The following is a 17,513-nucleotide window of genomic DNA, read 5'->3' on the forward strand; positions in this document are numbered from 1 at the left end:
ATTATTAAAAATTTATTTATTTTAAGTTTTTGTATTGTTTTTTTCTTCCCCTCAGGGGATGGGGCATGGGCTTGGTTAAAAACACACAACATAAACCACACAACACCCCTTGATGAGACCCCCACCTACAGCACTCCATACACATGCACACAATCACCCATCAATACTCAAACTACCTAAAAGTGCTGTCAACATCCCCATACCCCTCCATCTCCATAACTTCCAGGTACCTATCGACCTGGAAGTTAAACTTATCTCCTGTTTCTGCTGCCACTACCTTTCCAGAGAGGCCATTCCATGCATTAACTACTCTCTGAGGAAAAGTTCCCTGCCTTGCTACTGTCTTAACTCTCCTCTTCTTTACTCTCAGGCTATGGCCCCTGGTCCTATCACTGTCCACTCTGTTGAATAATTATTCATCTGCACTTATTTTATCGACACCTTTCATTATCCTAAACATCTCTATCATCTCTCTTAATAACCACCTCCTTTCTAGTGAATAAAGCCCTGTCTCCTTCAGCCGCTTCTCATAGTTAAATCTAGCGAGGCCCGGAATTTATGTTGTAGCCCTGCGCTGAACACTATCTGGCATCTATGTCCTTCCTGAGTTGTGGTGACCAGAACTGCACACAATATTCTAGATGTGGCCTCACTAAATTCCTGTACAATGTTAACACCACCTCTTTTGATTTATAGTTGATCCCCCATCCGAATACAACATAAAACCCCATTTGCTTTACCTATAGCTGCCTGGCATTGTGCTGCCTGCTTACCTCCCGTATCTATTGTTACGGATTTGGAAGCCTCTTGCACACAGACAGCCAGAACCCCCCACAGTTCAGTTATTTCAATAAGTATGTGTTTATAGTTAGGGTCCTGTCCCCTATGTCTAATGGGAATTTCATGTGTGCACTGCGGGTTGATTTTATAGTCAGGTTTTTTACATTAAATCTCCCCTTCGCTCCATCATCGCCATTACACACGTGTTCGGGGCCATGGGCATAGGCGGGGTGAGGTCGACTCCGCCCAGCGAGATGGGTGTGCCTTGCAACCAATGAGGGATAGGAGTACCTCAGAAGTCCCCGACCAATCCGGAGACGAGTTACTTCAGGACGGCCCCGCCCAGCCAGATGAAGTGTTCGCCCCGTCCAAAGGGAAGAGGTTAGGAGTCATCGTGGCCATTGCTCTTGGCATGTGTCGTGAACGTTGTGGTCGTCTGCGATCGTGGACTGCGGTCTTTTGCGGTGGCTCCTCGTGGTGGTGGTGGTCGAGCAGCCAGGGTCGTGGGTTTGAGTCGGTGTGACCGCACGAGGCGGAAAGGTACCCGGCCAGGCTCTGTTCCCCCAGCTCGCCTTCCCTCTCAAGCCGAAGGGTCCAATAAAGACCCGACGGGGTCTATTTCATTTGGGTGTGTGTGTGTGTGTGTGTGTGTGTGTGTGTGTGTGTGTGTGTGTGTGTGTGTGTGTGTGTGTGTGTGTGTGTGTGTGTGTGTGTGTGTGTGTGTGTGTGGCGCCAGTCTGTTAAGTACAATTTCTTAAGTGTTTTCTTTTTGTTGTACATTATTTGCATTGCTTATTCGGTTGTAACTCTGCTCTGTGTCTCCCTTCCCGATTATTGCCCCCTCCCACCCCCAATTATAAATAAACCCCCAATTGTTAAATGTTCCAGTTTGTTGCCCGTATTTTCTTCCATTGACCCAGCACGGTGCGGGCTTGAGAAATAGTGAGGCCATCGGTGCCGTAAGTTGTCATTGGGTCCGACGGACTTTGGTAATTCCGCTTGGTTACACCGGACCGAGGTCGCTTGAGTGACCCGTTTCGACAGAGTCCGTTGAGGGTGTGACTTCCCCGGTAATTTGACGACGTGGGTACTTAGGTATATTGAAATTTGGCTATTAACCCTCCCCCACGCCGTCAGAGAATTGGCGAGCACGGTCCTTAAGTGACCCGTGACCTTCAGAATTGTCCGAGAGTCACGACCTAACTTCCGGGTGTTCGGTGGGAGATGGCTCTAATGCTCCACCTGGCGGCCGTTCCTCGCCACCGACCTCCGACCCACAACACTATTACCACCCCCAGATTCTTCTCCTGTGAAACACGCTCCAAAATTAGCCCTTGCATCCTGTAATCTCTATTTTCATTTATCTTTCCCATCCCCAACACCTTACACTTGCTCAGGTTAAATTCCATCTGCAAATCTTTTGCCCAATCTATGCAAGTATCAACACTTTCCTGAATCTGATCACCACCCCCTCTGCTATCCACCTTACCTCCAAGCTTTGTGTCATAATTATCAGTCTCCATGAGAAGTTTTGCCACTTCATCTGCATTGGCGTGGTGTTGGCTTAGTGGCTAGCTTAGGATCCCAGGATCCTGAGTTCAAGCCCCGTTGGCTGCTGAATTAATACCAGGTGGGGTTGACTGCATGTCATCCTTCCGAGGTCGGCAAAATGAGTGCCAGCTTGCTGGTATCCTGTGTCGGAGTGGAAAACCATCCAGGATTGTGCCCAGGACTCTGCTTAGGCAGCACCAACACTCTGCATAGAGTATGGTCCCAATGGGTGGATGGATAATTAAACACGGTGGGTTAGTAAAATTATTCATTTTTGAATAAATAAATAGTTGAGCAGCAGCCTTTTAATTATATTGTATTATAACCGCACTAGAAATCAAAGTGTCAACATCATCGTCATGCCGAAGAAAAAAAAAAAAAAAGAAAGAAAAAAAAAACCATGGAATCTGGAACACTGATGGGTTCCTCTTGTGAACCCCATTTTTATGTACCAATTCCCCTAAATGCTGCCAATACGCCATTATACGGTAGCTGTAAGTTAGAAACACGTTTTGTAAGTTCTGTGGTCGTCCGGAAGACGTCAAATACATCTACATACGTCAATGTGCTTTGGAGATACGTTACACATAGGTTCAAAGCACGTTACTCATAGGTTAGAAATAAGTTTCGGGTACGCTAAACATTAAGGCCCAGTCACACCTTGACGTTTTAGCCAGCAATGGCAAGGTATTAAAATGTATGTAAAACGCTGGCCAACGTTGAACTTTTGATGTTTTTTTTAAAAAATTCGGACGTATTCATAACGACTTGGTCTTATGCATAACGTATTAGTAACGGACACAGAACATTTCGTTGTGTTATAGATAACTTATACCAACGAATGCTGAACCTGTTGTCGGCCTTCACAACCTATGCCCAACGATAGTCTAACTGAGGCATAGCGCGCTGCACGCATCACCGATGATGACGTGGCGTAGTAGGTTATGAAAAGGCTGCCGAACAACGATTCAAATCATAACCGCCGCAGAAATGGAAGTGTCAACATCGCAGTCACACCTTGGCGATCTTGCCAGCGTATGCCGACCTCTGAAAAATGCATCTAAAACGCTGGCGCACGTCGAATACGGTATGGGTAAGTTTGGTATGCGTGAATAGAACGCTAAAGTACGCTATCATACGTCGTATTAAATGGAGTACGTCTTGTAAATTTAAACATGTTGAAAATTTTACGACGTACTTAGCGTATGACACACGCTCCGCATGCGATGTGAATAAGTTGTACGCACAATATGCGATCGTTGACACAGACACACATTACTTGAAAGGTGCTCATAAGTCAAAACACGTCAAGGTAATGGTTAGCATCAGTGATCCAGACTCCCGGTTTTTTTTTTTTCTTCGGTATGACGGTGTTCAGTGTACAGTGCGGTTATGATTTAAATCGTTGAGCGGCAGCCTATTAATTATATTATATTATAACCGCATTAGAAATCGAAGTGTCAAAATCACCATACCGAAGGAAGGAAAAAAAAAATTAAAAAAAAATAAAACCAGGGAGTCTGGAACACTGACGCTAACCATTACCTTGATGTGTTTCGACTTATGAGCACCTTACAATCAATGTGTGTCGATGTGTGTCACCGATCGCGTAACGTGAGTACAACACGTTACTCATAGATTAGAAATAAGTTTCGGGTACGCCAAACATTACCTCGACGTGTTTCGACTTATGAGTAACTTACAAGTAACGTGTGTCAACGATCGCGTGACATGCCTACAGCTTATGGCCAGCGTTATGCGGAACGTGTGAGTCATACGCTGGCATAAGTCTTAAAATTTCAAGCATGGAAAATTTGAGGACAACCGAAAAGTACAACGTTTAAAGTCAGCGTACAACGACGTATGGCAGTGTTTTTCAGCGTGCTCTCAATGTTATCAAAACTTACCCATAACGTATTCGACGTGTACCAGCGTTTTAGACAAATTTTCCAAAAATCGGCATAAGCTGGCTAAAACGTCAAGGTGTGACTGGGCCTTTACCTCGACGTGTTTCGACTTATGAGTAACTTACAAGTAACATGTGTCGACGTGTGTCAACGATCGCGTAACGTGCCTACAACTTATGGCCAGCGTATGCGGAACGTGTGAGTCATATGCTGGCATACGTCAAAAAATTTTGAGCATGTTAAAATTTGTCGACGAGCTCGGCGTACTACGACGCATGCCAGCGTGCTTCAGCGTGCTCTTAACGTATACAAAATTTACCCATAACATATTCGACGTGTGCCAGCGTTTTAGACAAATTTTTCATACGTCGGCATACGCTGACTAAATCGTCAAGGTGTGACAGCCCCTTCAATGATGTGAGCGATGAAATGGTGTGACATGGAAAATGTACTTGATGAGTGAGTGAGGGCCAGCAGGCCTGTGTGAATGTAGTGAATGTGGTATGAATGGTGCGATGAGTGATTGGGGGGAGGAGTGATTCCCACCCAAGGGACCCCGGAGTCAGAGTAATGGTAGTTAGTGGGTTAGCCAAATTGACAAAATGGAGGTCGTTTTGCTGTTGGTGTGAATGTCGGCTCGAAACCTGTTTGGAGGGGTGCAGGAGTCCTGTTGATGGGTTGGGAGCGTGACTGCGAACGGTGAGTATCGCTTAGTGGGCACCCCGGGCACTGGGCTAGTCGGCCGCGGTAGGCCAAGGGTCCAAGAGGGGCCGGGATAGCGTAGTGGGCACGGGTGGGCCCGCATGATGCGGGGCCCGTAGCGCCAATAGCCACGTGGCCAGTGTCGTGGGCACAAGCACCCGGGGAAAGGGGCCCGTGGTGCCAGTCTGCCATGTGAGCATCGAGGGGGAGTAGCCATGGAGGTCACTCCCCAGGTTTTAGGGAGCTGGTAGGCTCAGAGACAGTCGCAGGGCCCGGGAGTGCCATGGTTGGAGAATCGGCAGAGGGTAGTTCCTACCAAGTGAGCCACGCGGCCCAGCCATGAGACCGTGCGAGGGCACGAGGGTCATTCCATGTCAAATCATCAAAGAATCTGCAATCATCTCTCAGATTTTTGTAAAACTTTGGGAACCAATTGGGACCCATGAAAAACGGCAAGAACTCAAATATTTTTGCTCACAGCCTCTTAATTAGTGAGATACAGACTAACGAACTTTGGACTAATTAGCACGACGTCGCGAATTCAAATGGCCATATCTCTAAAAGTATAACACCTAGAGAGCTGGTTTTGGTGTCATTTTAAAGGTATTTTCATGCCCTATGAATTTGTCTGGGCAACATTTTCCTACCTCCAACCACAAAAAAGTTATCAGAAAATATAAACTTCAATCATGAATCCACAAAAAATGTATCCTTCAAATTTCCTCAAATTCATCCCAGAGGTACCTTATGATGTCAAGAAGCTTCCACATAAGTTTTGTGATGGGCACTCCAACAGTTTCTGAGATATGAGCAATAATGTACATGTACGTATGGCATATAGGTTCGAAAATCAGCATTTGTAATGTATTATACAATCATTCTAACCTAGCCATGACAGGGAACACAGGGAACGACCATCAATTGCTTTGAAGTATCATATACTTTCATTTTCAACTGGGCCTGAGGGGAAGAAACAAGTGCTGCTGTTGCTGCATTGAAGAGGAAATTGAAAGCCTAAGTCAGGTTAGTGAACACTGTGTACTTGAACTCACTTATTGATTGTATAATACATTACAAATGCTGATTTTCGAACCTATATGCCATACGTACATGTACATTATTGCTCATATCTCAGAAACTATTGGAGTGCCCATCACAAAATTTATGTGGAAGCTTCTTGACATCATAAGGTACCTCTCGGATGAATTTGAGGAAATTTGAAGGATACATTTTTTGGGGATTCACGATTGAAGTTTATATTTTGTGATAACTTTTTTGTGGTTGGAGGTTGGAAAATGTTGCCCAGACAAATTCATAGGGCATGAAAATACCTTTAAAATGACACCAAAACCAGCTCTCTAGGTGTTATACTTTTAGAGATATGGCCATTTGAATTTGCGACGTCGTGCTAATTAGTCCAAAGTTCGTTAGTCTGTATCTCACTAATTAAGAGGCTGTTAGCAAAAATATTTGAGTTCTTGCCATTTTTCATGGGTCCCAATTTGTTCCCAAAGTTTTACAAAAATCTGAGAGATGACGGCAGATTCTTTGATGATTTGACATGGAATGACCCACGAGGGAAAATTGGATGGCAAGGGCCAAATTTGTGAGGACACCAACCAACAAATTTGTGAGGACATTTGTGAGGACGGGAATCTTGATTGGTAGAACCAATAGATTAAGTGAGAGGCGTTTGTTGAAAACCCTGGGGTAGTTTAAGGTTAATAAATGTTAGGGTAGATAGGGAAGTGTACCCCTCCGCACCATCCATCCCTTTGCTCTCGTTGTAGGCCGCTGGACCCACTTTGGGTTAGATCGCTGAGATCTGAGGAGGCCATTCTGAGGCTTGATTGGGCCTCAAGACAGGATGCTAGCTCTCCCTTATTCCCCTCCAGGAAGGGAACGTAGGGGTTGGGAGTAGGCTAGGTGACATGGTAGGTTAGCCGGACAAAGACAATAATGGGGGTTAGGGAGACGAATTAAAAAGGAAAAAAAAATAAGATGGGGCTAAATTTGGATTTTGACAAACCAAGGGAGTGGGTATGGACAGAGACAGGCAAAGGTGATAGGTTGGGAGGGAGACAGTTGGGTATGTCCGACCCCGCCTTCAGACCGGCCGGCACCACCGCACTCCCTCCACAAACCTGCAGAACGAGACAAGAGGCCGGCCAGATTCATATGCTGGCCTGTTTGTGCTACAACGGCCTGTTCCGGCCTTGCCATGCCTTGTCTGCCTGCCTCTGCCTTGACCCCATGCCTGCTAGCCCTTGTTTGCATTTGCCCCTGTGTCCATCCATCACCATGTGCGCCAGGATCATCGCGCAAGTTGCGGGAACTGCCCTGCAGGCAGCCCCGCCGACCAATGTGTTTGCTTGCGTCAGGGCCCATCCAGTGTTCTGCAGGGACTGCCCTGCAGGCAGCCGCACACGGCGACTGCATTTGTGCAGCCCGTGCACCGTTTGTGTTTGCTTACATCATCCAGTTCACTTCAAGGGGGGAAGCCTGGGACTGCATTGGGCAGCCGGCTACCTTCTTTGTTCATACCTGCATTTGTTTCATGAGCCAGAGACTGCATTTGGGCAGCCTGGCTCTCTGCTTCAAGAATGGCCTGTGGGATGGCATATGGCATGCCGGGTTGGGGTGAGTTGCCTCCAGCAGCTGAAGACATGAAAAAGGTTCTGTGACAGACAACGGGGCCTTTTGAACAGGCCCCAAAGACATCCGACCTTCAGCTGCGGAGTGCTCACCCTAAAATACTGAATAACTTTGCCATGCCCTTTTTCCCACAGAGTCCATCAGTCCTGGGGCATGGTTTAGTGTAAAATTTATAAGTCAAGTTAAAATTGTAAATGAGTTTTGCTCCCCTGCATGTTTGTCATAGCGCCGGCAATTTTAGTTAAGTCGTCTGTACGAGTGAGTTTGTTTCGTTAGTTACACAGCCCGTAGGTTATTTACTTTTGGGACACGGATACACCAAATGTCGCACTCAGGGATCCAAAGGTAAATCGTACTAGGGGAGAACTTACACATGAAGGCACACGAAAATTTGACGACTCGGGACGAGTCTGTAAAAAGGGGAGGGGGTAGTGTTACGGTTGTGTAAATTCACAGAACACCATTCAGGTTCCCCGAAGATCAGTTATGTCGATAAGTGTGTGTCCAGGTTAGATTTCCCCACCGATGTATAACGGGCTGTGAATCTTGAGGTAGTATTATTCTTTTCTATCTTTATTTTAAACAATCATCTCCTCACCACATTCTCCACAACCGCCATCATCTCCTCACCACCTTTTCCACAACTGCCATCATCTCCTCACCAACTTCTCCACAACCGCCATCATCTCACTAGCATCTCCACGGCGCCGCCATCTTTTCACCAACAACAACAACATCCCCAACAAACAACATCTCCACAAACAAACACGATGGCATCCTCAACAGTGGCAAAGTGATTTCAAACACGGCCGCGTTTGATGGCGAGATCGGATCAGAATGACGAAAGGGGTGGAGCCAGCCGGGGGTGAAAGTTCAAGGGTGAAAGGGGCAAGCGCCGCCTTCGGGTGGCGAAGCCTACAGCGGATTCACCCCTCCGGGCTATAAAAAGGCGAGTTTCGACGCCGAGAGAAGTGGTTGAGTTGGTGAGTCCAAACGTTGGTTGGGTTGTTGGTCGGAGGAGTGGAGTTCATTCGTCGTTGGAGCCAGCCAAGTCACCAAGTTGTTGGTCGGTGGAGGCAGTCGAGTTGGAGCTGGAGAGAAGTCCCCAGCCGGAGAGAAGTCGCCAGCCGGAAAGAAGTCGCCAGCAAGCTATGTAACGGTCCGAGCGATCGAGCCCCGAGTCAGCGGGCTCTTAAAGAGCATCAACTCTAAAAGAGCAAGGCCCATTCGCTCCTCTGAAGCGTTGTCAGCCAGGCCCAATCGCTAAGCCAGGGCTGCTAGGCCCTGGACCAACCAAGCCGCCGTTACAACAGCTGCCGCGTTGATGAAGAGACATACGGAGGGTCGCCGACCAAAAGACCCATCGAGTCGCCTCAAGGGCGACAAAGGTAACCTGCCCGGCCTTGCGGAGCTCCTTCGGTCATCCCAGCTCCGAGGAACATTAAAGGCTTACAAGCCCAGTTCTATCTTACTTTCTGGGGTTTTTGCATGGAAGTCTGTGGCGCCTTGTCTACCAAGTAGAACTGATTAAGTGCATGCACGTAATAAATAGATATCGGCTGTAGGGTTTTTACTCGTGTCTTGTCCCCTACCCCCATTCATTGCATTGCTTGCGTGTGCAAATAAATGTTCCCCATTTTTGAATGTCACCTGCTCGTTGCGTCCCTTCCTCCATTGACTGCCATAATTGCGTTCGGAATAATTAGCTGGCTGGTTATAAGCCAATAAAATGCACATCTGATCCGACGGGGCTTGGCGATATAAAACCGCTCGGCAATCGCAAACGGAACGAGCCGCTTAAAGCGGCTCGTTTTCGTGCAGGCTCCATTATGGTATAAATCCCTGGCATTTCTGTCTGCGCGAATAATTGGGTACATCGACAATTCGACGATCGACCCTGTAGCAGGTGGACAGAAGAGTTGGCTGGTTTATGGTGTGGTTAACAACACCCGTAAATGGGTTTCGGCGTTGATCCGAAAGCTGCGACTAGATTGATCGTTCGGTGGGCGTGCGCGGCCGCAATTGATCTAAAGACAGTTGCCTGCACGCCGGGTGTGCGAGAATCCACAACAATATTATCAACTAAAACACAACAGTTTTTCATGTTTTATTGGCAGTGGTACATAAGCTTGAAGTCCGCATTTCTTACACGCCTGGTGCTGGTACTTACAAGAGTTTTACATTCAAAACAACATTGTTCATCAGGGGTCGTAAAATGGAGATTTATGACCCTTGATGAAGATGAGTCGTAAAACAACATTTTTCATCACAATTATAATGGACACAACAGTGAAGCGTCGATCATACACCTGTTAAAAGAAGTTTGAGATTGTCACGTTTTACAACTCTTGTAATAACCAGTAACAGACTGGAATTAATTCGGATTTAACATTTAGGACTTTGATGTGAATGGTGAAGAATGAGGAAATAATTGTTCAGAGTGCAAAAGGTTTGAAGAAGATGTGGAGCAGAAGACTGGCCTTATCCCGGACATGGAAAACGAACTTGTTGCGAGTATAAACCGATACGTGCTCAAGGACTGAAAATGTATTGAGAATTTGTTTTCGACGTACGGACAATTAAAATTGCAATGATGTAATATAAAAATTGACATCTATGCAGCCAATGTGAAGAACATTTACCATTATAAGCACATGTCATGGCTTTTTGAACATGTATAAGCGCATATTTCAGTCTTTTTGAATACAAGCGCATATGTGCTCCACGATATCTAAAAATAGGTGCGTACGGATATTATCCAGATTCTACTGGATATCAATGTGTTGCATGGTTCTTGGAAGCAATGTAAAGGTGATTTGTGTTATAGTGTTCAAATACTGTATATGGTTATATTTAAATAAAGGTTTAAAGAGGTTTTAAAGGTGTATAAATAATTTTCTAATTTCCATTTTGTCCAGCATCTATTGACTATTAGGTCACATTTTCGAATACTTTATATTAGTTATGCATGCCTAACAGCCGAGTGAGGTTTGAACTCAGGCTTCTAAGATCCCAAGCCCACTACCCAAACCATTAAGCCAACAGCAGGGATGATGTTCTGATTGTTGTTCAAAATATAACATTCAATTGAAATCAAGTTGTTGCTTGAACATTAGCTAACATTTACAGACAGACAGAAGTGAACCAATTGCTTAACCCTGCTTTTCGCATCGTGTACCCGGGGTAAAAATTGAAAATGAGCACAGTGGGACTTGAACCTGGGACCACAGGATCATGAGAATGAGAAGTTCTGTTGGTAAGAATCCAGTGAAGATCAAACAAAAAAGGGGACATCTTCGAATAGAGTATTGGCATATTAATGATAAATAGTTACATTTGTTGTGTTGGAAGCAATACTTAGACTACAACTACGTTGTCGATGGCACACCATCGCATATTCCCGCGCGCACTGCTTTGTCCCATTAACGCTAGGTGAAATTTTATCTTGTAAAATTGATTGACTATTCTTTTCTATTTGATGTGCTTTATGACCAAAGACTTACTATGATTACTAAATCAGAAGTCATTGCAAGCATGTCAACATTTCATGAAACATTAATTTAACACTGTCCAGCAATATAGAACTGTGCATCAATTTAATCATAGGAATGAACTGTGTATAATAGTAATTATAATGATTCATAATCAATAAGATAAATACAGTAAAACCTGTGACTGTTTGTCACTCATGGGGGCCACATAAGTAAGTTATTTGTAAAATAATTTACCATGTAAAATGGTAAATACACTTAAAAAAAAATCAGCCCCCATGACCCCACCCCCTCTGGCCCGGCCCATAGGGGTCATATCAAAAATCCGACAGTGTTGTGCACTTCCCCATACATATATCAACTATGTCCCAAAGTTTCAAGTTCCTATCTCAAACGGTGTAGGAGGAGCTATTTTGACCCCCTATCAGCTAAGCACCCCCTAACCCCCAAGCATCCTCTGATCATCATTTGTTTAAAAAAATATGTTGTTAAATGTATAACTCATTAATATGTTTGATTTAAAAAGCAATAAGACATTTTTTTTTAAATCGACCCTCATGACCCCAACCCCTCTGGCCCGGCCTCTAGGGGTCATATCAAAAATCCGAAAGTGTTGTGCACTTCCCCATAGATATATCTACTATGTCCCAAAGTTTCAAGTTCTTATTTCAAACGGTGTAGGAATTACAGGGTAAGACAGACGGACGTACGAACGTACGGACGTACGGAGAGAGGGACGTACGGACGTACGGACGGTGGAGACAATCACAATATTCCCACTTTTCTTCGAAAGCGCGGGAATAATTATTATACGTATCCATTCTTGTTTAATTTTGGAACATCTTTTCCAGTACAGTATTGGGTTTTTAACGTGAAGAATTGCCGTAAAGTGTTGCTCACGAGGTGGACAGAATCAACATGATTTCGTGAAAGATGATTGAGAGAGAAGTGCATCATACGACAATGCTTACAAAGAGTGCTCATTACTGCTCCTTTGTGCCAAGACTGCGGAGAACGATTCAATGAAGCCTGTTGAGAGACAGGCTATTATTATATTAATATGCTAAGCCATATTTTGTGGACATATCTCCTCCAAAACTGCCGGAAGGATTGTCGCCACTTTCGGCATGCGGGTGCTCTGTGATCTAATGTACATTGTACAGCATAGGCTATGTGAGATCACGCAAGACGGAGAGGATTGGGAATTTTTGGCGATTTTCTAATTTTTACATTAGTTTGCATGGCGACGTGTGACGTCACCGCTGAGAGGTGTAATGCCACTCCTAGAAAACAGCGTCTGCAATGTAAAACCCTCTTCTCCACATGCTGACGACCTCAGAAGGTGCATTTGACACAAAAAATGTAACAAGAAACATTGTATATAAAGAAATTCTATAAATCACATTGTGAACACTGGATATATTGACGTCCGAACGAACCCTCACTTTAGAAACTTCGTGCGGAGCTGGCTATTAAAATTAATATTTAAACTTCAATCATCTTTGTTGATGAGAAGCAATCTCTCCTTCATTTTAGAGCATTATAATGTCGGTATCATCGAGACTGCTTTCTGATTTTTCATAAAGTGAGGAAGTAAGTTCATAACAAAACAAATAAACAAATATCATTAATATCTGAATGGTTTGTGAAAGGAATTCCAGCTTCACCTTCATGAAAATAGATTTATATTCAAAAATACATTTTCTGAGGTTGAATAAGTTCAGGATTATTACCTGAACAATGTTTCAGACAAAATTAAATACAACAAAGGGAGTGAGTTATAAAACATTCATTTGGTTTAAAAACACTTGGGAATGATTCAGAGTTTCATTCATCGCTCACCTTCTGCCGAGAAGGAATCTTCACCCGGCTCTTCCTTCACACGAGTGACGTCCAACATCGGAGGAACGTTACCATGGAAACCTCCGGGGCTCACTCGACCCGTTTCATCTGTGGAGAAATGGACGGACGTCGGAGCCGTGGAGGGTTTAAAATACCGAGAACATCTTGAGGTAATTTATAGTTTTATCGTTTATAAAATAATAAATTAAAAAGTTAATTTAAATCCTGTGAATAAATGGTTAAACGTCGTGCTGGACTCGCCTTGTGAAGAACAATTCTCCCCAAGTTCAAGTTTCACCTTCAGCTCCTCATTTAAATCTATAACAACATCAATGGAGTCAGAAACCAAACTCACTACAACCCGTCAGGTCATTCCCATCATCCAGCATCGTTATCTTCAACTTGTACATTGTTATTATAGATCGTTACCTTGTGAGGGAAAAACACCTGTAGGTTCAGGTTCCACCTTCACCACCACTATCGGATCTGTGGAGAAACAAAACCCGTTTTAAACAAAGATCACACTCGGAGATTTTACTTTAAAACAAACTCGTGTTAAACTCTTCCTTTATTTACTCTCCGAGATATTCATCAACGTGGTTTGTCCATCATGAGAGAACCCCGTACCGGGTTCCTGGTCCGTCCCGTCGCCTCCATCACGAAGGTTCTGAACGTCAAGGATCTTGAACCCGCAGATCCCAGCAGCTCCTCCTGGTCCCCCTCTGGTCCCTCCATCAGAGCCCGACTTGGAGTCCGAGTAGTTGGGATCGTGAGCGCAGCTCGGGGGGTCTCGGTCCATGACCATCAATCACCGCGAGTTACAGAACTGATTCAGTTGGATCGGATTCGTCTCTTCCCAACTACACTAAAATTAAAAGAAATTTCTATCATACCGGTGGATATGAAAATAATTCAGGTGAACTATTGTTATACACATGTCACTTCCCCCAATAAACACATCTTATATCTCAACCACTCTTGTTTCACTTTCACGGAGCAAGAGGTGAAAAGGAGGGAGGGAGAATATACAAGCCTAGCTCACATATACACCGAGAAAGAGATCCAGGGCCCAGCGAAACCTCGTTTATTCTGTTGGGGACAAAATCGTTCACAAAATAGACTCATATGTGTAACATACGAAATGAAATGGCACCCACAATGAAATCGTAACACCATCACAGCAGAATTGTTCAGGACATTTGTTTATTACTCGGAAATTCGGAAATACAACAGGGGGGGGGGGAGACAGGAAGAGAGGAGAGAGGGAGGGGAAGCTAGGAAGGGGGAAAGAGTGAGGAGGGGGAAGAGTGAGGAGGGGGGAAGAGTGAGGAGGGGGGATGGGATGGGGGAAGAGTGAGGAGGGGAGGTGGGGAGGAGGGGAGGTGGGGAGGAGGGGGAGGAGAGAGGGGGAAGAGTGAGGAGGGGAGGGGAGGGGGAAGAGTGAGGAGGGGAGGGGAGGGAGGGGAAGAGTGAGGAGGGGGAGGGGAGGGGGAAGAGTGAGGAGGGGGAGGGGAGGGGGAAGAGTGAGGAGGGGAGGGAGGGGGAAGAGTGAGGAGGGGGAGGGGAGGGGAAGAGTGAGGAGGGGGAGGGGAGGGGAAGAGTGAGGAGGGGAAGAGTGAGGAGGGGGAGGGGAGGGGGAAGAGTGAGGAGGGGGAAGAATGAGGAGGGGGAGGGGAGGGGGAAGAGTGAGGAGGGGGAGGGGAGGGGGAAGAGTGAGGAGGGGGAAGAATGAGGAGGGGGAGGGGAGGGGAAGAGTGAGGAGGGGAGGGGAGGGGGAAGAGTGAGGAGGGGGAAGAGTGAGGAGGGGAGGGGAGGGGGAAGAGTGAGGAGGGGGAAGAGTGAGGAGGGGGAGGGGAGGGGGAAGAGTGAGGAGGGGGAGGGGAGGGGGAAGAGTGAGGAGGGGGAGGGAGGTGGAGGAGGGGAGGGGAGGTGGGGAAGAGTGAGGAGGGGGAGGGAGGTGGGGAAGAGTGAGGAGGGGAGGGGAGGTGGGGAAGAGTGAGGAGGGGGAGGGAGGGGGAAGAGTGAGGAGGGGGAGGGAGGGGGAAGAGTGAGGAGGGGGAGGGAGGGGGGAAGAGTGAGGAGGGGAGGGGGAAGAGTGAGGAGGGGAGGGGAGGGGAGGGGGAAGAGTGAGGAGGGGAGGGGAGGTGGGGAAGAGTGAGGTCGGGAAGAGTGAGGTGGGGAAGAGTGAGGAGGGGGAGGGAGGTGGGGAAGAGCTATGCCTCATCAAATGTTGCTATACACTACGGAAGGGAGGGGTGCGAAGAGGGGGAGGGAGAGAGAGAGGGAGAGGGAGAGGGAGAGGGAGAGGGAGAGGGAGAGGGAGAGGGAGAGGGAGAGGGAGAGGGAGAGAGAGAGAGAGAGAGAGAGAGAGAGAGAGATATATGAAAAAAAGAGAGAAATGTGAGGGGTGGAGGTGGGGTCTCTTAAAGATAATAATATGTTATGCTAAATGACCAAACATACACACAAAAACAATCTTTTGTCAGAACAGCTGTAGACACAACAACACAACAGAGTTTATCATGTAATCCGCTGGCACATCTGCAAAAACTTTGATGTCCCAGTTCCAGACAATTTGTGGGAACAAGAACCAAAAGTAATCTCTGAAAACATGGAAGTACCTTCCGCTCACATACGACCTAATGATACCATCGAGCGTGAACATCGAAAACAAAGCGTTGCGACCAGATATACTTGGGTACAAAAAAGGGAAGGCATTGTTTATTGAGGTGTCAATTGCAGTGATTTTGGACTAAACGATGCAGAAATCAAGAAAATGACCAAATACCAAGACCTCAAGAATGAAGTGAGAAGATCCTGGAAGCTGAAGAATGCCAAAGTTGTACCAGTGATAGCTGGAGCTACAGGAATGATGACAAAGAATCTCACAGAGATATTAAACATAGGGGCAATACCCCTGGGTGCTTACTTGGTAGTGGCTGGATAAGATAATCAGGCAACAACTGGTCGGCATGGATGACCCACAAAATATATAATGGAGAAGAAAGTAAATACCTATGGACTTTTTTAATGCTACAAGCAATCCTTGGTACATCACGGTTGATAAAGGTTGTGGTCAAGTTTCATCGAAATTGTGTGTGGTTTCAGAAAAGAAAGCAAATACATATTTTGGGGGGCAAACCCCCCATAGAACCCCTTAGACCCCAATTCTTTGAAATGTCATGAACACACTTTTAGTACATCACAGGTGGTGAAGATGGTGGTCAAGTTTCATCGAAATTATGTGTGTAGTTTCTAAGAAGAATGCAAATGCATATTTTGGGGGGAAACCCCCTGCCCCCATAGACCCTCCTCGACCCTAATTTTTTTTTAATGTCGTGAACAAACTTTGGTACATCACGGGTGGAAAAACAACTGTAGGTTCAGGTTCCACCTTCAACAACACAAGTCGTCAAGTTTCATTCGAATTGTATGTGTAGTTTTGGAGAAGAAAGCAAATACATCTTTTGGGGGAAAACCCCCCTAAACCTCCTGAGAGCAGATTTTTCTAATGTCATGAACAAACTTTGGTACGTCATGGGTGATAAAGGTTGGAGTGAAGTTTCATCGGAATTGTGTGTATTGTTTCTGAGAAGAAAGCAAATAACTCTTTGGGAGGGGGATTGCCCCCGCCCCTCCCCATAAACTCCCTCTGTAGAGCCCTTCAAACTCTTTTTTTATGCCATCACGGGTGATGAAGGTTGTGGTCAAATTTCATTGAACTCGTATGTGTAGTTTCTGAGAAGTTGCAAGTATTTGTGGACGGACGGACGACGCGCCATCCCATCAGCTCCCCGGAACTACTTTACAGGTGAGCTAAAAACCGTCCCTGGGAACATTATTACAAACGAACTACAGTTGGAAGCTGTTTAGTGCTCAGCGACGATCCTGAAGAGAGCCCTCAGCACAAAACTTTAAGAACAGAAAACTTCACAGTTTGGTCTGTGAATCGGGACCCCTTACCGAAATGAAGGTGGATACTTTGAGTCTGCCGTGGGAGGACTCCACTCCACATTCTGAAACCCACATATGTACATACCAATCAACGACACACACACACACACACACACACACACACACACACACACACACACACACACACACACACACACACACACACACACACACACACCGACACCTGGTAGTTCTCTGTTTCACCTCCTCATGAACCACACCCACATGTGGAGATAGTAGGTAACAAATGCAACTCCCACATACGTTTGTATATATATGTATGTATGTATATATATATATATATATATATATATATATATATATATATATATATATATATGTATGTATGTGTATATATATATATATATACATATATATATATATATATATATATATATATATATATATATATATATATATATATATATATATATATACATACTCTCTCTCTCTCTCTCTCTCTCTCTCTCTCTCTCTCTCTCTCTCTCTCTCTCTCTCTCTCTCTCTCTCTCTCTCTCTTTCTTTTGAGACCTGGAGCAGGGGCATTCACAACCAACAGCTCCGACCTGCAGCGACCTTTGCACCCCACCGGTCGGCTCCGAATCTGATTCGTACATGCTACAGTCTCCTC

At 45.5% G+C, this 17,513-nt stretch overlaps 1 protein-coding gene across 1 annotated transcript in view; it reads right to left on the reverse strand.

Annotated features, from left to right (window-relative positions):
• Positions 1-14,142, reverse strand: part of LOC147009960 (uncharacterized) — a 147,353-nt gene extending 133,211 nt beyond the window's left edge. Inside the window, 4 exon segments of the mRNA XM_085863216.1 lie at positions 12,929-13,036; positions 13,190-13,246; positions 13,358-13,414; positions 13,556-14,142. Coding sequence (XP_085719342.1) covers positions 12,929-13,036; positions 13,190-13,246; positions 13,358-13,414; positions 13,556-13,733 — 400 coding nt within the window. The 5' untranslated portion in view covers positions 13,734-14,142.
• Positions 14,143-17,513: the final 3,371 nt, after the last annotated feature.

Source organism: Eptatretus burgeri, chromosome 17 (genome assembly GCF_056783735.1).
Source record: "Eptatretus burgeri isolate ZD-2024b chromosome 17, Ebu_testis_v1, whole genome shotgun sequence".
Classification (NCBI taxonomy): Eukaryota; Metazoa; Chordata; class Myxini; order Myxiniformes; family Myxinidae; genus Eptatretus; species Eptatretus burgeri.